This window comes from Nestor notabilis, unplaced genomic scaffold (assembly GCF_000696875.1).
Source record: "Nestor notabilis isolate BGI_N333 unplaced genomic scaffold, ASM69687v1 scaffold12489, whole genome shotgun sequence".
Lineage (NCBI taxonomy): Eukaryota > Metazoa > Chordata > Aves > Psittaciformes > Psittacidae > Nestor > Nestor notabilis.
The window spans coordinates 4,221-28,355 of NW_009945098.1; the positions used below are offsets into that span (position 1 = coordinate 4,221).

The 24,135-nt window shown below is 42.1% G+C and overlaps 1 protein-coding gene across 1 annotated transcript in view; it reads right to left on the reverse strand.

Moving 5' to 3' along the window:
• Positions 1-432: 432 nt before the first annotated feature.
• The window catches only part of NEK6 (NIMA-related kinase 6), a 36,088-nt gene continuing 12,385 nt past the window's right edge, over positions 433-24,135 (reverse strand). Inside the window, exons 5-9 of the mRNA XM_010022729.1 lie at positions 20,624-20,732; positions 19,119-19,226; positions 10,025-10,119; positions 4,559-4,672; positions 433-960 (exon numbers count right to left, since the gene is read on the reverse strand). Coding sequence (XP_010021031.1) covers positions 850-960; positions 4,559-4,672; positions 10,025-10,119; positions 19,119-19,226; positions 20,624-20,732 — 537 coding nt within the window. The 3' untranslated portion in view covers positions 433-849. The remainder of the gene's footprint in view (positions 961-4,558; positions 4,673-10,024; positions 10,120-19,118; positions 19,227-20,623; positions 20,733-24,135) is intronic.

A 24,135-nucleotide genomic window follows, 5' to 3' on the forward strand; every position in this document is an offset into this window, starting at 1 on the left:
ACTGGGCTTTAACAAGGACCTGCAGTCTAAAAAGATTCATGCCAAATGGGAAAAAAAAGTATAAAGAACAATTCCTTACAGGAGCAATGCTTGGTTTGGGTTGGTTTGTTGGCATGTTCCTCGTCTCTGTCCCCAGGTACATCCTTAACTCATCTCATTGGCTGTAGCCAGGTTAACAGATCAATGCATCAGCAAAATACTACATTTTCCATTAAAAAAAAGAAAAAGAAAAAAAAAGAGAACTCTTGAAACAAATGGGTTTCCCCCCCACCCCCCCCAACCCTTCCCAGTTCCTGTGTCTGAGGAAGAGGGAATTGATAAAAACACATAAATGGCTGCCTTAAAATATACGAAGTAAAAACTGGATTTGCTATTGAACATTTGCAGAAGAGGCAAAGTAGCAGTTATACAAATTACACAAAATCTACTGTAATTCTTACACTAGTATAAAGTGATTTCACTGAAGGAATTATTTCAATAGTTCACATTACAGTTAAGATAGAGGGGGTGCAGCAAACCTGCACCCTTGTTAATATCTATCCTAGATTACACACGACAGTTTTAAGAAAGGACCCTTAAATGATCTACATCTGTAACATGTTATTGGCCTGGAAGAAAAAAAACAACAACAAAAAAAATCACTTGCAATACCTCACAGAATCTTCACTTTAAAGCATGACCACGGCGTAAGAGTCCTTGTCAAATAACCTGCAGAAATAATGGAGCCTCTTGCTACGAGTGCTCAACCCTCTCGCGGGGGTGACAAGGCACCACTCAGTTTCAGCTGAGAAAAAAAGAATTCAAGTAAGACTGAGCTGTGCTGGCTTCTCGAGAGTGGCTGCAGATGCTTCATGTGCTGGAGGTCCACACATGCATTTGTTTAGCTATTTGGTGCACGTAACCAATGTCAGGTCTTTGATCTGGATCAGGGTATATGCACATGCTGACCAGCTCCCGCAGCTGAAAGACAAGAAAAGAGACATGCAGACGTGAATGGATGTGCTGACTTCTTGGAAAAGGCTACAGGAATGTTTGTCCAACCACTGGAGGCCAGGACAAGAGCCAAGAACCCTAACGCAGACATTCTTGGGCACGCGTCCATCCGTCTGTCCATCCTGTGTGTCACCCTATAGAAGGGCCAAAAGAACCTTTTCCACCAGTTCTTGCGTGCTGAAGATCTAAATCTTCCACACAACAACCGAGTGGATCTGACATCATCATTTACACCGTGCTCAGTGGTTTGGTGGGGTCTGCAGAGGACACAACAACCAGCTCTGACACCAGGAGGTTCAAAACCTTTTATAAAAATAGAAATCTTTTTTTCCTGGGGGGTTTTTGACTTCCCTCAGAAAACCAGAGCAGAGATGACCAGTCATCAGCCTGTGGTCCAAAGGAGTAGGAAGCACAAGACAGAAGTGAGGAGGTCCTGGCTGGGGGCAGAGGGAGGTATAAGGATTGAAGGGAAACCAAGATCACTACCAGAAATCTGACTGGTGAAAGTGGACTCTGAGGAAAGAGGGAAGCCAGAACAGAGCTCTCCTGTACGACAACTGCGCGTCCCTTCCCACAGCAGTCCCTTGTCACAAGCCAGTTCAAGCTCTTTAGTGTAAGTCTGACCAGCACTTTAAGGTACTGGAGCTTGGCTGTCAGACACGAGGGCTTCCTGAAAACCTCTGTGAGGAAGAGAGACTGGTCATTGATTATGTTTAATAAATAAAATGCAGAAGGGCTGAAGCCTCCCCACCTCCCAACCCTCTTTATTGTGCACATGAAAGATTGTAGCTTTTAATTATACAGACACTGAAAGCTGCTCGTACCCCCGAGGCACCAGGAGAAACAGCCTTGAGCCTCTGATCTTCTCACATCCTCCCAGTAGCCACAGTGCCAATTATTTTAATGGTAATTAAAAGCATGCCCATACAGCTATCGAGCACACGGCTTCAGCTGCAGCACTGAGCCTACTCAAGTGAGGTTTTCAGCTCTGGATGGAGCTGGGCCTGTGCTTCAGTCATCATCACTGGGCCCATGCACATCTTGGGGGGATTCCTGTGGGGTGGCACAGGCAGCAAAGCAGCAGGGACACAGTGTAAAACAGTTCCTGCTCACCACCTTCTCCATCATTTTGTGTGCAGAGAGAGCAACATGACCCCCTTAGCCAGGCCACCTCCAGAGCAAGCCCAACCCCATGGCCTGGCCCATTCCTCTTACCTGCTGTGATGTTTTCTGGTCCATCTGAGGGCAGAGGGTGCTGCCTTTGTAACCCTGACACCCTGAAGGCTTAACACGTACCTTAACCCTGCTCAGACAAGATCACCACAAAATGCCCACAGACAAACTAAAATGCTTCTAGAGCTCTGACAGAGCCTGTACTATCAGCACCATTTGCCCAACCAGCAGCTGTGCTCCCATGTAAATACAGCACTTAAATACAGGCAGGAAGCTCTGTCCTGTCAATGCCCAGGACAGCACAGGCTACAGCCACAGGGAACTGGCAGACCAAGCCAGGAGAAGCACCAACCAGGATCTCCAATTACCAGCAAATTTGTTCCCAATATAGAAAACTGATCCTGGCTGGAGTCCCAGCTCCTCCCTCTGCTACAAGCAGGACAGCAGGTGATCACAGGAGGGTTAGCCACAAAAGGGTACTGACAAGAGGGACATCACGGAAAGGAAACACCGTTAAAGCAGGAATTCTGCCATAAATATGTTCTGCTTTGTTCACCTAAAACCATGCTGCAACTAAACCACTCATGTGATCAGCAGTCAGTCTACACCTGAAGCTTCACTTGCGAGGTGAAGGAAAGACACACCAATGACTCCGGAGCACTGCCGAGAGCTTTGACAGCGTGGCACGGCCTAATCCTCAGCCCTGCCTTTGGGCAGGAGGATGTAAAGGCCTTTTACTGCTTCCCCACATCACTTGCAAACCTGCAACAGTGACAATAATAGAGTGGTTGTAAAGACTCCGCCTTTTCAATCTAAATGGAGACATCCGCTCGTGAAGGAAAACATGTACATCAGACCAAGGTAACCACCCACAGGAACAACACATTCCTTACGGTGCAACTGGCTGCTGTTTCTGATCCTGCCTGCCTGGGTTATTGAGCTTGGTTGACGGGAGACACCAACACACCTTCTCCTTTGGCTATCCACTCCAAAAGCATCTGAAAATGCCATCTTTAAAAGTATGTACTAAACCGAGTATTGTTCACGGTGGAGTCACGTTCTACTATTCACAAATCGAAGCGCTCTGTGGTTTCAGGAAGCAGCAGCAGCAGCTAATGCAGCAAGATGAGCTACAGCCAAAGGCACAGCCCTCCCCAGACTTTGTCAAGCATTCTGTTAATAGTGTATGAACACCATCTGGAGTCTAGTTCTCTGGGACCTGGCGCCTTTGAGCTTTAAAACCATCCTTCTCACCCTGGATTGTATCACTACACTACACACACTCTTTAGCACTGCCAGAGGGAAGCAAACAGACAGTAATTGTAAAGACAGGAAACACATCTGTCAACTTACACTAATTCTTGCTGCCAGCAGGCATATCCTGAAGTGCATGCTACAACAGCATGGCAAACGTGAATGCATGAGCCAGGCCTCGCTGCTGCGGCAGCTTGGGGAAGAGAAGATTAAAAAATACACTTCTCCAGAACAGTTCTCAAATGATCTCTTTGCACGAGTTACTCAGCAAGTAAAATCTAAGTAAATTGTAAAATGTGTGGTGCAGGGTCCCTCTCAGGGTGGAGACCAGGCCACATACAGTATTTCCCCTGCATCCTGCCTCTTGTGCCTCAGAACTCTGATGTCGAATAAAACAAAAGAGAAACCCCAAAGGATATGGTGAACATTTAAAATTACATTAGCCATTTCCTTTCAAACAGAAGGCAACTGTAACAGAACGAGGAGGTAAAGAAAAACAGCTGCTTTGCCTAGGTAAGGGGGGAAAAAGTTAAACCCATCTCAAAAGGGCCTGAACAAAACCAATACATGTGTGTGCAGCTGAAGTGAAACACCACTGAGCAAGCACGCACAGCAACAGGGTTTTACATGCTCTGGTTCAGCTACTGCTCTACATCCCTTGCTTGCATGTGTGCAAAGACTAGGCTTAAAAGTCCCCTGTACAGCTGCAGTAGAGATGCTTATTGCTCTAAACCGAGTAACTTTCTCCCCCTCTTTTTCTTAAGAACCACTTTTCTCCCCTTGTTACACACCAAAGACTTCACGAATAGGAATTTAAGCGTGGTTTAGGGTATGCTGTTTGAAGGGAAAGGAAGTGAAGGACAGGGCTTTCCCACGGTTCACTGCTGGATTTTGCCAGCATCAGACTTTGTTTCACAATATCCCCCATATTAGAAATCTTTTCTGTCTTATTTAGCTTGTCAGTATTCAGATATCACAGTATTTTCCTCAGCCAGCCCTAAAGGTACCCAGCACACTCTGGCCATCTCTTCTGCCTTGGATGGGGGGGTTTCTCCTCCTGCATTCCCTTTGCCCTGAGCAGGGAGGAACCTCATTGCACCCCCACCACATCCCCCTGCAAAAACACTCCCAGATTTACCTTTTCAGAGTAATGTTCGGCTGGAAGAGGTGGGTAGTCACACTGCTCTATTTTTTGGCAAAGAGAAAACAGGTTCATTTTATCTCCATAGAAAGGGCTCTGAAGAGCTGCCATCTGGAGAGAAGAAAAACAGAAAATGTTTCAGAAATGCAAAGGATTTCATAGCCCTCAGTACTGCTGATTTGCAAGAACAAATTTTGTTCTTTGACAGTGAGCAGGTGATGATGTTGCTCTCTGAGACTGCCCACAGCCAAAGCCGCTTCTGTTTGCACAGAGAAAAGTACCTTTTTTTAAAACAGAAAAACCATAAAACACCAATCAACCAACTAAACAAGACACAGGATGCTTGGACCATAGGCCAATCAGTTCAAAACCAACTGGCCCAAAGGTAACTATGAAAACCTCTCATGAACACAATCATCTCTTCTGTCTTTGATAACATGTCCTGCTTTCAATCTTCCTCGGTTATGACCACATTCAGTTCATTTGCTCTCTGCAACTGGTAGATTTTTAATAGCCTGCTACAAAGAATAAAAGGGTTATTTTTGGACATTTAGCAACCTAGAATACAAAGAATCCTGTAAGCATGAGGAATGTACTTCAGCCTTTTAAAAAAACCCAACTGACCTCAAAACAAACATCCCCTCCTGCCAGAAATCTGCTATTTAGAAAAGATCCCAGGCAGATTTGGGAACCAAACTACTGAAACTTTTCCTAATCAATCTGCTCGTTTTCCTCTTTTAATTCTCTTTTATGAACCCAGTATTTGCATCTCCAAAAATATGACAGATGTCCAAGATAAACAGGCTGTTCACACAGCAAGGAGAGCACGATGGGAGGCTCTGGGTGGGAAAGAATTCCTTCCAGGGCACGCAGGGACTCCTTACAAAGAAACGTTTATATTATCCTGAAGTCTCAGGAAGGAAACTACATCTTTGTGTGTGGAAAACCATTCACACTTAAAGTTCTCAACCAGGAGGTCGTAACAACCACCGCACGCTGAGCCTCAGAAAAACAGCCATAGCAACAGAGGCCTTTTTGAACTTGGTGTGTGTGGCCTAAGCTGTGTCTACTGAAGGGACACAGGATGAGCACAGCACCTTAACTCTCGTGTCCCCCCACCAGGACCCAAGCCCAGCAGACCCCCTGTAGTCACTGACCATGCTGGGCCCATCTGCTTGTTAGTCCGGGGTGTTACTCAAGCGCTGCTCGTCCCCCTCGTGCCTGTCAGAGGCAGCCCCACGCAGCACAGCGATACCTCCTTCTAATGAAGCACCACTGGAGAATGGTGGAAATTATCTGCTCTGTTTAGATCTTTTTAAACCATTTTGCTACAAGGCACACCAAATTGGCAAGCTTTTCATACTGAGGCCAGCTGAAGTTGATGCTTCTCGCTACGGCTTTAATAAGGGGTTATTTGATGATTATTAGTCTTTCGCTCATTACCATGCACTGTGAAAGCCATCTGAGGAATGCTGTCTTGCTGCTGACACACACAGCAAGCTCCCAGCAGAGTTAAAAAAAAAAGTCAATACCAGGTCCTCCAATCTATTATCCTGCAGTTAGGAATCAAGATTGATGGATTATCCTTGGTTTAAATCATAAACCTATCTTTTAAGTAATTTAAAGCTCTTATGTTGCTGCCTTGCTTATAGCTGCAAGTTGTGACTCAGTTGTAGGGGGTCACCTTGCACAAGACAGCCAAGGTAAGAGACCCTCTGCAATGAGTTCTGAGCAATTATAAATAATAAGACTTATTTCTGGCCAAATTTCCTAAGTTGTCTCCTTATGTATCACTAGACTGAAATACCTTTCAGGAAGATCTTCCGGAGATATTTATCAGATATCCAAAGAGGCTTATAAATGGCAACACAGAATATACTAAGGTACCCAAATTACACTGAAAGATAGAATGAACTGAGTACACAGCTACCCAAAACATCTCAGAAAATTCCAGGCTTACTCAGTTTTCTGGAAGGCTTCATGTAACGTAGCTTGACATATCTGCTGTGCTAGTGACATTTACTGTGCTCTGCTGCAGGATGAGCAAGAAGAGGAATTGCACCTTTAAGAGCTGCACAAAGCAGCAGGCTGGGGAATGGGCACACTTTGACCTCTCTGAGTTTCACCACTATTATCAGTACTAATGCTAAGCTATTCCTCATAAACCCTACAGACCCTGAGGTTGAAGAGTTGCCCGAAAGGCTGGTGAATGGAGCCCCAAGAACCCTGTGCTCAAGGCCTTGTGGAAGTTTTTGAAGGCAAAAGGTGAAGTTGCATTGTAACAGTAACAGGCAAATCAGTGGGGAAAAAAATTTACACACTCCAATTAGAGACTCTAATCTCCAATTAAAGATTGATAGCAAACTGCTCTCCATCAGTTAAAACAAAACTGGAGAACCCAGCACTGGTCTAAGAACACCACTAATGGGCGCATTAGGGAAGGTACAGAAGGCAATCAAGAGTTAAATAAGGTCTCTGAGATTTCAATACAGGCATCAATAATGCCAGTAAGGTTGAAAGGGAGTTTTCAATTCCCATTAACTTTTCTTTCGAAGTCTAGTTAAGCGGTCATGTGCAAAAGAGGAGGAAACACCGCAGGGTTTTGGGGTGGTAAACTCAGGGAATTTAAATGGAAAGAGAGAGCACAGAAGTCCTGACTAAAACAGTCAGGTCTGCAGGGGTTGTGACCACAGGCACTCCAAATATCTCACTAACAACAGTCTGTGATGCTGTGCTGGGGTTTGCTCCTGACGTTTTGATTAGAGCAATTACTGCAGGACAGCCAGATCTCCATTTAAAATGACCACCATGCAGTATGACTGGTTAAAAATATAGAGAAAGAGGAATCACTGTTAGTGTTTAAATTGATTGTCTTGCCAGAACTGCTAAAGTCATTGCTTGTAGCTATATTCTGGGAATTAACAACTTATTTTTATCCCCTCCAAGTTATCTTGCTGACAGACATCTACAGGAAGTGAGGGATGAAGACAGTTACTACTCTATTGATAAGATTGAATAAAAATCACTGTATGATTATCAACATCAAAGCTAAGTGGTGCTATGTGGCATCACATCCCAAACCCCTCAATGTTCCCTAAGTGGATTCTAGTGGACACGCGTGTCTCTGAAGGCAATTTGTACATTAAATCTCTCTGCAGCTTATCTATACAATCTATCTGGAGAAATATCAGAAGTGACTCATAACCAAACAAGCATCACTTCCTTACTTTTAAAGCCAAATGGAAAAACATTCTCATTACAAGGAATTAGTGAAGATAAAATACGGCTCCTTCAGAGACACACCAACTTGAGGTTTAATTTTCCAAATTCTAGAAAGTTTTAAAAGCCAAGAAGCTGTTTATCTGCCGAGTGCAGAATTAGTAACTGTCCAAGCCCCCTTGGAAGCTGCAAGATCTTCCAGCTCCTGTTCTCTAAGTTAAGGCTTACCTACGTAGGAAGTAAATTTAAAAATGCTTCACATGCCAGACCTTTCACATGATACTATAGTACTGCTACTCCTACCAGAGAATTATGTTTAGTGTGCAATTAAGTCAGCTTCTTGAAGTATAAGGAGTACCAAGACTACTGTGCCATAAGGGGAGCATATTGCCTGCAACAAAAACACATCTTAGCACAACGCTAAATATTTCTCTCTGCATAAATCTGGAATTCCATCTCCAGCAGAGCTCAGCCTCAGAAGTGACTCAGAGCAGCCTGACAGAGAAGCCGTTACACTACAGCAGCAAACGAGTAGCTGTGTCCAACCTGGGTGACTTTGGCTGTTACTGACAGACTTGGCAAGTCCAACATGGTAGGGCCAAAGTCCTTGACTCAGCAAAGCCTTAAACTGAGAATTCCTCTTTTACATGAAGCATACCTGGAATTGTTCTGCATAGTGAATTACTGGGAGCTCAGGCTGCCTTCCCCCTGTTCCCACAGAAGTCTCCAAATTCCTTTTCAAACACCACCACCAGACCCAGGTACATACAGCTAAACTGCACCATTCCAGTTTTCAGCATCTCATTGGAAGCATTACAAGCAAAACCCTCCTCTATAAAAATTAACAACTTTTTAATGGTATGTTGCTTCCATTCTTTCACCAGAGGTAACAAGAATTTGAAGATAAGCACAAAGCCACTTAAATTAAGTTCATACTTTCCCAAATATTTTTGATCAATTACTTAGTAGGGTGTCTTACACCCCTTCTCTCCCTCCTAACACATGGAATTTTAACAATATTACAGTGATACAACCACACCGGGTTCCAGTGTCTCCACAAAAGTGGATCTTCCCTCCAGCAGATCTATTTGCTCCGATATTAGTAATGCCAGTGCTGGGTCTTTAAACTGCTCGGTGTGACTTATGGAGCATTTATGCCAGGCACCCAGAGAAATCTTTTTCCTTAATGAAACTCTATGCCAAGTCAAGTGCTCAGGACAGTCAGCAGTTGTGAACTGGCTGTCTGAAGCTTGGGAGAGATACGGTCTTTGAATGGTCACTGGTAGGAATATAAAGCCCTTCTGTTTATTCTCTAATTCCATGTGGTTACAAGAAGCTGTGGTGAGAAGCAAGATGTCACCAGTTCACATAATTTGTTACCCAAAAAGGATGTGAGCAATATTCTTGTTACTAAATATCCCTGGGATTTTTAATTCTCTGGGCTGGCATAAAAGCTTTCTAAATGTTGACACGCACTTTCACTTGAATTCTAAGATGCATACATCTGAAAAAGTATTAAGATTAGATTATAAGGAATACAAGACTGTTCTCAATACCCTTTGATCCCTGCTAAAAATGAAATCACAAAACTCAAAGTACTGTTATAAAAATCATAGCATTTCTTTTCAAATTATATGTAATAGCTTTTAAGGAAAAGTTGCACACTAAGTGTGTAGTTGATACAAAGCATGCCTGCTTTGTACTTGTGCATTTAACTAGAAGACAGTGTACAACCAGAAAAAAGAAATCCAGCTATAGCCTAACAAAGTTAGAGAAACTGATTTCACATTACATAAACCCTCTCTTTTTCATTATTCAAATCTCCCAAAATTTAAATATTCCAATTGAACACAATTCAACTGAACAAACGAGTAGCTTACCTTCAAATGCATTTGCTATCTCTTAAAACAAATGCAGTATTCAGGAGAGACTATGAATATGCTGCCCTAATAGCAGCTCTGCTCACAGTAGGAAGAAAGAATGCAGCGAGATGGCTTGTTTATGTATATACCTTCACCACCTACAGTGACCTACTGAATTCCCTTTGTGCAAGTACTGTGCTGGATGGCACAATCCCTTTGTTATTCATGCTCAAAAAGCACATGATGAGAACAAAGAGAGTTAACTTTTCAATTAGGTTTCTCAACAATTAAACTACAGTAAGTCTCACCTGCTCAATTCCTGTACTGCATTGTGTGGTTAAGACAAACCTGGGGGGGAAAAAACCAGTTAAAAGATACTTGCCTCATACAATAAACAGCCCAAAGACCAGATATCAGATTTAAAGTTATAGCCGTTTTCATGTATTCTTTCTGGGGACATATAGTATGGAGTTCCCACTGTAAAAACAAACAAACAAATGAGGAGTTACATCTTAAAGAGTGACTGTGCGACCTGGACTATACAGAAGCTTGACTTCATTTAAGTATTGGGTTTAGCACGAAAACCTAATTAAAAGAGACTGGCACAAAAATTTGGAAACACTTCATGATTTCAAAGGTGCAGAACCAAATATATCATCACACATAGAGCGAGAGGGCTGGTGAACGTTACTGAAAATATCTTGTGCCTTTCTGAAATCTGAGGAACATTTTCTTCCCCTGCCAGTCTTCCAAGTACCTTCCGAGTGTCTGAGGCGGACAGAGCAATCGTAAATGATCATCCTCTGCTGGTTCACACAACAGCACTGAAACTGCAAGTTAGATGTCATGAAACGTGCTCTGCTCAAACAAGACTCCTGTGACAGCCTATCAATTGAACGTTCACTTGACACACATTTGGCTCACAGCCTGACAGGGCAGCTCCTGATATGACAGGGTACCCTTTTTAACAGTTCAGGAGACCGTTTACTGCTGCAGAGAAATGGAAGGAACAAGCCCAGCACCAGACAGGTATTTGGAAACTTTCTGAAAGAACCAAGATAATCATTCCAAACTTTAAAACGCTGCTCCAACCCGCAGTCACAGCAGAAGCTGTGGGATTCCCATGTACTTCCAAAAGTCTGTATTTTATCAAAAGAAATGTACCCCAGCATTTTGGAGAGAAGTTACAGGAAATTATTAATAAATTCCTTACCTCAAAAAGGTTCTTTTTTAAATCCTAAGTAAGTTTCAGTTGTGGTACTCAAAATACAAGACATCCTGGCAGTCTCAGCTACATCAAATAATCCTCAGATACATCATTTATTAAAACATCCAAGGACTTTATACGCTCTCTCTTCTCGTACTTCCCCTGCTTGCCCGTCCCCTGTCAATTTGGGGTTTTTTCTTTGCTTTTGGCATTCCACCGTATCCTTCTCCTCATTAAAGACCTTTCCTCACAAGATGGCAAATGTTTAATTTGCCTGTAACGTTCAGTTTACAATCTCCATTTGAAATTCTGACTGCAGACAGCTGGAAGACTAATATGCAGATGAAGGATGGTGTTAGAGGTAGAGGAGGAAGAAGAGCCACCGCCTTCCCCTGACTTTCCTAGAGAGAGGTTCACACACTGCAGGAAACAAGTGAGTACTGGGGCAGAAAGCAACAGCTTCCCAAAAGGCAAAAATCACTCTGCCAAGTGCACAGATCACATCACCTTAAATACTCAAGGTATATTCTTTCTCTGGGGTATAAACTAGGCAGCTTACCTTGAAATAAAACACATCACAAAGCTCAACTTCATTCTACTTTTTCTGTCAGGCATTTATATGCCCAAGCCTTGAGTCTACTGAACCTCAATGATTTTTACAGAGAGCTATTCAGAAACATAGGATACAGCATGAAAGTAATCCTATGGCATCGGTGTGAAACGTAAGATGTTACAGGAATACATATGTAAAACTCTACTTACCAGGATAGAACAAGTAACCAGAAAGACGACCACTGCCCTGACTGGCTCATTTATTTGGTCCCCAAAGACTTTTGGTAATCAGCTGCCCTATATGATAAACTCAGCTTGCGTTTACAGGTCATTCAAATAAGAAAACACTTTCAATGTGAAGAGTACCCTCGTAAGAAATTACATTTTTGCTAATTCTATACAAACTACAACAGCACAGGAAAAATAACACATGGAGATTATTATATTTCCACGCTCAGTAATGTCATATGCAGCTTCAGAGCATGCCAAACTGACACTGTCCCAGATCTGGCTGCTTTTAATTGCCAGCGAAAGGCCTCTATGTATGGATGAGACCAGAGTTCTGTTAATAGTTAATATTTTTTAACAGGCTGCAGAGAGTAACTTCACAGAACACTGAGAGCAGACGTTCAAAGAACGCAACAAGGCTTTCCAAGGATCTCTCCCATGTGCATGCAAGATGCACACAATGGACAGCCCAGCTCTCCAAGTAATTCCCACGCATTTGCCAGACTTCTGTACAAGAACTGACTTGGTTGGAACAGCACTGATTCATTTTCCTGCTTAAAAACACACAGCTCCAGAAGAAAGAGTGATTCATTATGTGAAGTTCTTGAAGACAGTTTTGGAAGTCCCCACTGAGCACCAGTGTGTAAGACACTTCCCTACCTTCAACTTCCTTCCCAGTGCTGCTGCTTTTCTCATATTTGCCAGGAGAGCTACTGGAGCAGCTGAAGCAGACGACTCGCTAGCCCTTTGCTGACAGCGAGCGCAGGAGCTGAGCATGGGCAGACAGCGGCACACATCTGGCAGGAGCGGACACGAGCATCATTCCCACTCCTGCTCCCCGAAGTCTTCATGCTTCCCAGTGCTGGGGCCAGGGGCAGCCTCCAGCTGTAGCTGTTCTTGCCATCAGTTATTCTGGGTCACTGCATGACAAGCTCAGAGCAAATAATAACGTGTGGGCTCTAAAGTTACAGCCCTGACTTCCATGTTAGCAGGGGTCTGCTTGGTAGCATAAAACTGTCGTTTCAGATAATGCCTTAAACCAACCTTCGATCAAAGCAGAATGACAGGGTTTCTAACACGGATGAGTGCATTATAGCCCGTATTTGATTAGTCTGTTCCATTATATTAATAGGGCTGTGGAGCAGCCCATGCCTGAGCCGATTTTATGAAATCTACCTTGTGCACTTACCTATCATTACTGTAGTGTTGTCAGCAAATGTACCAAAAAGCAGGTCTCTGCGTTTCAAAACTGATGCATTAATTTTTAAATCACTGTCATGATGAAAGACTGACAAGCCCAATTCTCTTTACGGCCTGTCCAGCATTACATGGGAATCTCCTGTAATGAGCATCTTCTAGAAAACCTCACAAGGCTTCCAGTGCAATCAGTCAGGGCTCACCACTGCATTACATTAGTCAATTTGGCAAGAATAGTCTAATCGGAGGCTATTAATCAGAAACTTTCTTTGGCATTTGCCCTGCTGAAAATACAAAACATTGTTCAGATTCAGAATTAGTCACCAGGTGGTAGAGTAATGCCTTTAAAGTTAGACTGGTCAAAAAACTGTAGAGAAGATTCTGAGTAAGCATCTTCCCATCTATTCCTGAAAAGTCGACACAGTTCACTTGAAGATCAGCCTATTTCAGTGATGCCAGAACAACGTTTCTCCTGCTCTCCCCAGCACTGTCTGCATGCACAGCTACAACACCCACATGGACCAGAACAGCTCTGAGATATCTGCAGCACCCAGGTTTGGGAAATGCTAATTATTCAGAATTAGATTAGGAGCAGAGTCTCTTGTTTCACTGGGAAAACACACAGGCAAAGGCAGCAAAGTTACTCTAGCAATAAAATTCAAACTCCTTTCCTCTCATACACAGTCTGAATTAAAAACCCTACCCATGCACCTACAGCAGCCAGTACACATAGGTACTCTGAGCCGAATTCCCACATCTGCCACAAACACCCAGGTGAAGAGCTACGTTACTCCTGAACGCAGCAAGTCTTTTACTACACAGGCAAGATCACACTCATCTGTTTTAAAAACTATTTTCAGTTTGAATCAGGAGTTTTGTTGTTGTGAAAGTGATGGTAGCTGGGTTATTAGTGCAGTCATACACAGGATTGTTACCCTCTATACAGAGCTTCTCCCCACTCAAATACAGATCAATGCCTCCTCTGGAATTCATCTGTAGCTGCTCATAGGCAGAAACAAGAGAAAAATCTGATTCACACTTTCAGGAGGCTCTATCAGAGTCTCATTCACCAAATTTAATGTACCACAGACGAGTCCCTTGCAGTAGCAGTTCTCCCACACCGTTAGACAGATTGTCATTAGCCTGAAATCAGTGCAGAATATTTCCAAATATTTTAATAGGCTCTGTGTGTTGGGGTTTTTTAAAATGCTATAAAAAAAAAAAAAACCAAAAGCATTTATTTAAATTAATCCAACTCCAAAGCCATATTTGGTTGCAAACTACAAGAACAAATGATAAGGAAAGCTTTTACTTTACACCTTCACCAGCACCTTCCAGCTAATCTTTAATGGTGAGCTTAAAGTGTTTCCAAATCTATCACTTCTCTTTCTCACAGCAGGGAAGAGAGTTCTGAATATGAAAGAACCTAACAAAATCTGACCTTTATTGTATCTTTACAGAATATTCCCAGTTTCAAACCAAGAGATATCAGAGCGCAACGTGGGCCTCAAAGGGGTAATACTGATTAAAGCATTCCTTCATTCTAGAGCTGTTCCACTCCTGTCAAAACAAACTTTGCAATGTTTTGAAATACTTGTGATTTTTGAAACATGCTCATTACCAATGAACAAGGCAAAGAACGATACTCAAAAACCTGAGATGCCATCCATGAATAACATAAAACCAGTTTAAAAAAACCCTATAATTAAGTATTTCCAGAACTATTAACTTTAACATGCAAGACACACTGTTACATGTTACAGGAACATATGTACAGTTGAGGAAAATATTTCAGCATGTTTTAGTAATATCTGGTGGGAAGGAATTCTACTTGCAAACAAAGTCCACAGTTCTCACCTGTCTCATCTCTCCTGACATGCTTGCAGGTTACCAAGAAAAATGGACAGCATTATTTAAAAGGAGTCTAGTATCTGTTTCTAAATGTTTGCATTACTTGGGGTATATTTCCAACCAGAAGACTGAGGTCTTTTCCGAGGAGAATGTGGGAATTAGCTTAACTTTGGGGAATTAAAGTAAAAGAGTACTCAAAAGCACTAAGATATGCTTTAAATTCCTTCAAGTCTCAGTGTGAGGTTCCAACATGAATTGTTTCGGGACTGGGGGGAGGAACTAGTAACAGGAAAACCTACTTATTCTTACAAAAGAGAACAGATACTTTGTGCATAATATTTCAGCTGGTTTTACAAGACCGGTTGCTCTACACTCTCTATTTTTGTCTTATTAGTATTTAATTACACACACAACTCTACCAAAGTCCTTCTATTTTTTGGGTTGGGTTTATTTTAAGAGCATTTCTTGTGTCCATATTTTCTTCACAAGTACGGCTTACTAACCCCTTGAAGTACTCTGATTTTGTGTCAGATGGCTTGGCAAGCAAAAGAAAAAAGACAAACAGTCCATTTATAAAAGAGCTCTTCTCGTGACTGCAGTTCCTCCCTGCTCACCCTCATATCCAACAAGCAACCAGAAGGAACATGTAACACCCCACGTATTCCAGGCCACGGCTGCTTGCATGCTCTAAACTGGGAAGCTTTGACTTACATGCATCCCCCAGAAGGAAAATCTGCTCCAAGTTTATTCTTGTCCAAGAATAAATAATAAATCATCTGCTCCAAAACAAGACTATTCTGTGAAAATTTATTTCGGGTTTTTATTGTTTGGTTTTGTGGCTGTTCCCCTTTTTTTCTTCAAAATGTAAAACCAATCAGCAGCTTTGGATAATGCCAAGTTTATATGGCTAAAAATGGGCATTATACCAGTTCACAATAAAGCTATCCATTTTAACACTGATGGAAATTCTCTATATTTATTACAGCTCCTAGTAAAACAAAATCTATGAGCTTACTGTTAAGTTTTCCCGAGACTATGCAGTTTTCCAAAGTCTCTGCCCACCTCAGAGATCAAGAAAATAAACAGTAGACGCAACCAAACATTAAAAACAAACAAAAAACTACTACTAGCCCTATGAAATCCTGAATAAAGAGACATCACCTGGAAGCACATCACACACCAGGACTATAAGGATCAACCCAAACTGAGTGGTTGTAAAAGCGTTTCAAGAAAATAGTAAGCAGTATTGAAACCCTGCCCCAAAACCCCCAAAACACTCTCCCCCAACCCCAAAACCCACCAAGGCAAGTTTGTCATGCTCCTTTTTGTCAAGCTGAATTGTCCCCCATTCTCCCCATATCCCCACAATAAAATGAAGTTTGCAATATGTGAATCCACCCCTATTAAACTAAATCCTGGAATTTCTGCTGCAGGGGAGCTTAAATTAGGGAAGGAAGGACGGTGAACCACCATGTTGTAAGCAGTAAAATTCACCTTAGCTACACTTGTTACCTTTAAAACAGGGGTTTTCTGGTAAAGCATGTGCACGAAGAGCTCTCCCTGTGGAAAAGTATCTCCTGTCTTTGCCCACAAGCCATACAGGCAAAAGGGAAAGTGGCAGAAGAGGTGCCAGCTGGTGAATCCACCCACATCCGCCAGCCCCCGGCTGGTTTCTGGTATTTATCACCCATCCCACAATGATACTGCTGCCTTTCCTAACACAATTTTGTTATTCAGTGAGACAGGAAGTGTCCACGTTTTCCCTCTCACAGGTCTGCCCATGGAGGGTTATCCAGGGGCTGGGGCTTTCCCTGCCTCCTGGTTGCCCGATGTGTCGCCAGTCAGGCATCCTGCTGCTGCTCCGAGCCGGGCGCTCGCCTGCATCTCACGAGCTGTGTATGGGCAAATCTTTCATTTTTCTTTCATTACCCCGGCATGTACTGTCACTTAATTTTTATGTATGCAATCCTTCCTGACAAATATGATCTGCTGCCTGGTAATTCATCTGACGTGCATTCTGTTCCTTGCTCTAATTACAGCTCCCATCCCTGACACCGCGGCAGCCGTGTTGCTGCAGCCTGGTGGTACACCTGTCAGACGGGTCGTGGTACTGCCTAATGCCCTTTTATGCCAGTCTGATGCTAGCAAATACAACGAAAGACAAAAAAAAATTAGCTGAATATATTTGCATAAGCCGTGTGTTCAATTCATGGGTCAGCAGCCAGAGAAACGATGGTGCAGGGCGGTTGCCGGGGCAACGCGGCTATGGGAAGTGCCCAGCATCACAGCCTGGGTCCGTGCGGGTACCACACTCTGGTTCGCGGGGTGCTTATCACTCACAGCTACTTAAACAAATGTCTTAATTAAACCAAACCCAAGATCAGTAGATTTCCTGCTGCTACAAAACCTGTATGTCTGGCAAATGACCAAAAAAACAAAGAAAAGCTTCAAGTCTGCATATTTTTTGTTAAAAGGTCCTTTTCACTTGGATACACAAACCACTGGTGCATCCATCCCTCCCACAACACACCACATTGTCTCCAGCATCACTCCGTCAGTGTTGTGCACCTCTCACCTGTTTCCAGGATGCTGTTGATTTGAGGAAGGGCAAGGTTCACACAGAAGAGGCTCAACTCCTCCTACATGAGCTTTCTCAATTAAGAGGGAGCAACCCTGGTAAAGGTCACAAGCTTGGCTTACACATGCAGCCAGCTTCCAAGCCCCAATTTATTCTTATTAATATAATAAGTGCAGCAGTCAAACTAGGTAAGTCCATATCATTAGACATGATCGTATTTTTGCCTGTTCAGATGATGCGACTGTAACTTTCTGTGAAGAGGATTTATTTTAATCTATTTAGTGTGTATTTAACCTAGGATGCAAAGGGAAATCTCATAACATTTTGATGAAAGCAAAAACACACAAAATAAGGCATTTCTCTTCCTTTCCTGTGCACTGGGAAACCCCAGTGCTGTTGGTATTATCAATTAAGTTTGTACCCCTTATAAGAAACAACAGAGCAAGGCTCACACTCAGTGGAGCAAATTGCACAAAGAAAATGAAAGATGTGAAACATACATTCTGTATTGCCAAATCAACTACGAGAGCTAAATGTAGAAGAGCTTAAATACTGTATTAAAAGCCCAAGTCTTCACTGCTGTAACACAGCAGTGTAGGCACAGAAGGTACCTTTGTGACTCAAAATTGAGACCCATTAATAAAAACAGAAAATGAGCCACCTCTCAAGAGGCTACAGACACTATTATGAAATACTTCACACTGAAAGACTTAAAGAACGAACTGTATGTGCTGTATACTTTTCTGTAGCATTGTAATTAATGCCAATGGTAAAAATAAGGGAGAGGGAAACCCAGATGCTCTAATCCAGCCAACTTAATATCAATTCCTAGAAAAATGCTGCAGGTATGATCATGCCACTTGTAAAACACAAAAAAAAGAAACAAATCATCATCACTATGACTGGCCCATGAAGCATCATGACACAACATTTTTTTTCCACAATAAGGTAAGAGGCCTCATAGGGAGGGAAGCAGAAGCAACAGATGCGTTACAACTGTAATGCTTTTATCAAAGGCTTATGTAGCTTTACTTACAAGCAAACTGTTGTATCTGTCTAAATGAAACTACTTAATGGATGCAAAATTGGTTGGAAAAGCAGTTAATTGCCAAATTAGAAGGCTACTTCACGTGAAGTCCTACCAGACAATAGCTCTAGTTCGTTCAACACGTGCATTAACACATGGGACCGTGGCGATGCTATTGCCTTTGATGATAACAAGAAGCTAGGATGAACCAAAGCACAAGAGAACAAAAATTCAGAGTGATCACAAGTAGGAGCATCTAGAAAGAGGACACATTTCAACGAGAATAAAAGCAAGGTCCTCTGCTTTGGCAAGAGTTAGCTGCACCAACAGAGGAGCAGGAAAACAATCCTGAGATATGTGCAAGACCCGAAGAAAACTTTGGTCTTTAAAGCCTAAGCTGGGTTTCAAGGGAAGTCCTTTTTTGGAACAGATGAACCATGAAGGTTTTGAACACTTCCCTCACCACGGATGACAGACACAACCCCTGTTCAGGGTCAGAGGGCTGACCAGCATCTGCTAAAAACGGTGGTGGTCTAACATTTAATTCTAGTCAGAAGACAGGAAACATTCTATTTAGAGTGGAAAAGCTGCATTTGTTGCATTTGCTACATAAATCATACGCTTACCAGCCAGACCTTCCAGAAACAAGTATCATGTGGAGTTTTAAAACAAAAAATACCTATTAATTTTATATGAAGAGTATCTTAAAGATGTATCACGGAAAATAAAAGCATGCATCCACTAAATCAAGCGTCTGTCATAGTAAGAGGACAGACAGCACTTGTTTTGAACATCACAGCTGACAACTGTATGGCTGCGCTTGCTTAACATCTTACCTAAGGAATGTGCTGCAGTGGTTTTAGAACTAAAAAAACGGCCTAATCCAAGATCTCCCAGCTTCACCACCCCTGTGGCTGTTATAAACACATTGGCTGGTTTTATGTCTGCAAGAAGAAAAAGGTAAAAGGTCAAAGCCACAAAAGGTTATTTGGTTCTAATACTGCAATAGAAACATAGCCTGGAGCACTCTCTGTACAAAAGAGGCTCCAGCAGAACTCTGTTTCTTTATAGCTTTGATAGGCTGAACCTTCCAAGACTTCAAGCTCTGCACATACACAAAAATCAGAGTGTACTTCCCAGCATACAAGAAATACCAATGAGGGAAAAAGTAGGAAACAGCACAACAGAATAGAGGCAACCTCTTTAACTGATGGACATCAAAGGAATAAATCTGCTTCTCTTTGGAAATGATTGTTCCACCTGGCAGTGTTCAAGGCCAGGCTGGATGGAGTCTTGAGCGACAGAGTTTAGTGCGAGGCATCTCTGCTCATGTCAGGGGGGTTGGAACTAGATGATCTTAAGATCCTTTCCAACCCAAACTATTCTACAATTCTCTTCTATGATTACTGCAAGTTTTCTACAGGAAACTGTACTGCCCACCATTATCCCCTCACACCAAAGGCCAAATATTGTCCCCTATATACATAAATTCTGGGCTTTACACAACCCAGTTTGTTCATGGAGCGTAAAAATTAGTAGAACTCCAGTTTCCTCAGCAGTCATGTCAGGATTCAGTTATAGAGGTTCTTTCCTCACTATAAAGACAGCTAGATACGCAATGCTCCAAATTTCAGACAGCGATTAGACCTAACCGCAACTGATAAACTGCATCAAGGGATACATAAAGGACCAAAAATGGTATCACGCTGCTGAAAAAAACAGTGAAGAATTCATTGCTTCAAAGGAGAAAGGAAATAACCAGCAGCAGAGATTGGTGCCTTTTGGGATATTTGCATTTCCTGGGTCAAGTCCTTCACAAAGCATTTCATTTATGCTGAAAGCAGCAATGTAATTTTTGTGTAAGGCTCAAAGATACAAAAAGTTCTAAGACAAGATAAAAAAATAATTAATGAAAACAGAGACCAGCTTATGAGAGCATGGGACATATTTGTATTAATATTTCAGGAAAACTTGCAAGATGGAAAAACTCTTCTAAACTCTCTGAGGTTACAGCTAATATAATGAAGACTATTTCTTAGAGTTACTGTATCCAGTAGTCTCAGCATTTTAGTTCTGACACTTTTCTAATGGCAAGTTTGACACTTCTACTTAATAACAGTGTCTGGAATACAAAGCAGCTCATCTTCCTAACACCACACTCACTTCGGACTGAATCCTTTAACAATGAGGCAAAGAGACAGAAGGAGAAATCCATCTTGCAAGCTCCAGCCTCTCTAAACACGCATTGGCTGAACATCAGCATAATTGTTTTTGAATGTAGGCGCTTACTAATTGGAACATTATATTATTATTCAGTGAAAAGAGACTGAATTAATGTTACCTCTGTGCATCACCCTGCGGGAGTGCATGTGTTCAACTGCACTGCATAACTGCACAAAATATTTCCACACCGTCCTTTCCGGGATTAACCGTTTCTGCTTTTTAAAATACTGTGGGAGGAAATAAATAAAAGATCAGTGAAAAAGCAATGTATTTGACTCGTTCCTGGACTTGTGTTAGTCAGCTGCAGGTTACTCACGTCTTCCAGATCTGCAGCAGCATGAGTTTTCTTCCGATTAGCTTTTAACTCTTTCTCTCTGTATGTAAACTTCAATGCAGTTCACTAATTAACAACTATTATGAAAAATATGCTTCAATAGGTTTGACATTTTTGAATGGACACCAATTACAATCAGCATTAATCTCCTTAATTACCTAGCAAAACATATTTAACGCCTCAAAACAACAAATGTCTCAAATATTTTGCCTAAAGTAACAAAAGATCATTAAAAAAAAAAAATCTTGTAAGCATTCACTATTGTACAGTCTGTAACAGCAGTAAGGTGATCTGTTTCCCTTTTTAAAAGATGGCCATGTTTCCATGTTTCTTCTGTGATCAGGCAGAATAATATATTCTATTTCATGCATATTCAGAATACTAAATTAACTGAACTATCTCTGATGAGACAGAAAGACACCGCTGATCAAGAGACACACAGATATGGAAAAAGACCATTTTGTGTGCATTTAAGTGGTGCCAAGCAGAGCTGAGTCCAGAGTCCATGGACCTCTGGGCACTACTTGCTCTCAAATAAAATAATCCTAAGCGTAATGCACACAACACAAAGGAGTGCAGCACAGCGATTGTTCTCTGCAATACTGAAGTCTTCTTCCCAAGCAACTTATTACAGGAACAAATATCCAGCTGCACACTTCAGTGAAGACTGAACATGTATCTTCAGCTACTCTTTTTCCATTTCAAACATGCACAACAGCCATGTATGTCACATGGAAAGTGTGACAGCTTCCTCCAAGGCATCCCAAAACTGCACTGCTTTCGATTAGTGGTCCCTTACTTCCCACTGCTTCTTCCCATGCTAGATACTGAGTCAGTTCTTCATCCAGACCATTAACACAACGCACAATACACTTCCAGAGGTTTAAGATTTATCCTCACCCTTTGATATACAAGGTGCCATTGGATAACTACCTCTGAAACTCCGTATCCCCTTCCAGCACACTACAACTGCATTTCTTTTGCATGGTACCCTTGAGAATTTCCATCAGTGGCATGCAAGAGCAAGAATAAAGGAAGGGAATTGGCTGTTGCCCCTTTGTGCATCTTGTGCTTTTTCCTCTCAGTACAGACATCTGATGTCCGTTGTCACATTTTGTATTTTATGTGAAATGCTGTTACTGATTCGTGCTTGACTCAAGTAATGGCAAATTCTCTTTTGCAGATCAGCTGTGAAGGGGCACGACCGTGCAATTCCCCAGGCAGCAAATCTGACAGATTGCAACAGTTTCAACCCAAAACTTGATAGCACAGAGGAATTACAGAGGGTGAGGGACAAAGTGTTATATACACAACAAAATTACTTACTTCTCATTAAAGTATTTAAGAGTGGATATGCAAGACCACAAGTGGTAATTTTCTAAATGTCATGTCCAATAAGATTCGCCTGACATTTACAAGAAAGTCCCAGCTCTCCAGTGGGTCTTCCTGCAGCTCTCTCTTACATCAGCTTTACAATACCTCATAAATAATGCAGGCACCAGGGGCGTGACAAAGACAGTCCCTGTTTTTATCACTCTCACACCTTCAGAGTGTTGTTCCTGCTGTTCCTACCGCCTCTCGGAAACTGAAAATCCTCACAGAAGCTTCAATTCCCAGGGGATGGGCAGGGTATGGGGTGACTCAGGGGCAGGCAGGAAAACTCCACTCCTGCAGTTAAAAAGCTGTATTTAAGGGGAGAGTTTGGTTCCCTCTTGATTTTAATTTTGTTTGGGTTTTTTTCCTTCTGTTAAAAAAAAGAATGGAATTCCAGGGTTTGCACCAATGGAAAAGCATAATTTATATGACCTTGGGGAAAAAAAAATCTAGTGCATCTTCTTCAAGCCTGATAAACACATGGGAAAGCAGGCCAGGCTGGGGAATGTTGGCAGAAAGAATGGAAGTTACAGTGCTGAGTTATCAACGTCAGAATCTACAAACTGGGGTTTGGGAAAATGTAACTTCTAATTAGAAAGAGATAAAAGGTAACTTAAAAAAATTAAATACCCAATTCTGACAGGTAAGTTAATGTGTTTGTAAGTAGGGAATGTTTTAAATTAAAAACTGTAAGTGACAAAAACTGTAAATATTTTCTATGATGATCTCTAAAAATTACGTAGGTAAAACTTTATAGTCTAACATCTAGAAATCAAGAAAAACACTTGCCCACCCCAGGACAATCACAGCCCCAACTCCTGCTCCTACAATCCTCACTTTTTTTTCCATCTTTAACCACAACTACAAAAAGCCTGAGAGAAACTGCAATTTTCCCAGGATCTGTTGGGAAAAGGCTAAAACATACAAGAAGCCACAAGAAAACATAAGATAAAAATACACACAAGCTTTCCCCAGGCAGAAGGACCAGCTCTGTCCCCACAACCCTCAGTGAGCAGAACCACGACCCTGACATCCTTTGATGCAAGTCACTGGGGTTTGGTGCAGAACCATCATTCCTGATACTGAGCGCTGTGGAATGAGGCTGTATCTGGAATTTTGGGGCTCTCCCCAGGAGCAGCTCTGCCAACTGCCTGTTCCCAACTCACTCGCCCAGGGGGACTCTATTGTGAGATGGAGCAGATTTTCATGGATACTGTAAATTTAGCCATTGACTATGGACTAAATGGGTAACTTGTTTGACAGCCTTTGGCCTAGTGCCTCATTGCTCTGCTGGCAAAGAAAACAAATCTGTTAATAAGATATTTTAACTGTGACAACAAGGAGGAGGAGAACTTTCCAAACATTCATTTATGATAATTACAGAATAATGATGGCAAAAAAACAGGTAAAACATGGAGAGAAGGTTGAGAGTGCTAACAAACTTGATATAACACATCTGTTCTCACAAGGGATGTATGTCTAAAGATTAACATGTCAAAGAAAATATAAAAGCAGGTGGTAACAGCTTAACTAAAGCTGGTTTGCAGCAATACAAGTATTCCTAAGAGCAACATAAAAGAAGAACAAGTACTTGAAACATTTTCTCAAACCCAAATCCCCATCGCCAAGAAAGTCAATACACTTTCTTGAATGTCTGCAGAGTGGCAGACAGGCTATGTGAATAGTGAATCTAGCAATAATTAAATGTCCCTATCAGTCACAAGCTGCATAAATCAACCTTGCAAATAACACACACGTCCCACCAAACCATGCAGAGGCTTGCTCCCTTCGAAAGCAGCGACCAGAAGCAAGCAGCATAGCCTGGAGTATTTATAATGTCACCAGACACTTTGGTTTTGGCTCTGGAAGCACCCTGTGGGTGAGCAGGACTGTGAGAAGAGAATAAAAGCGCTTCTAGCACA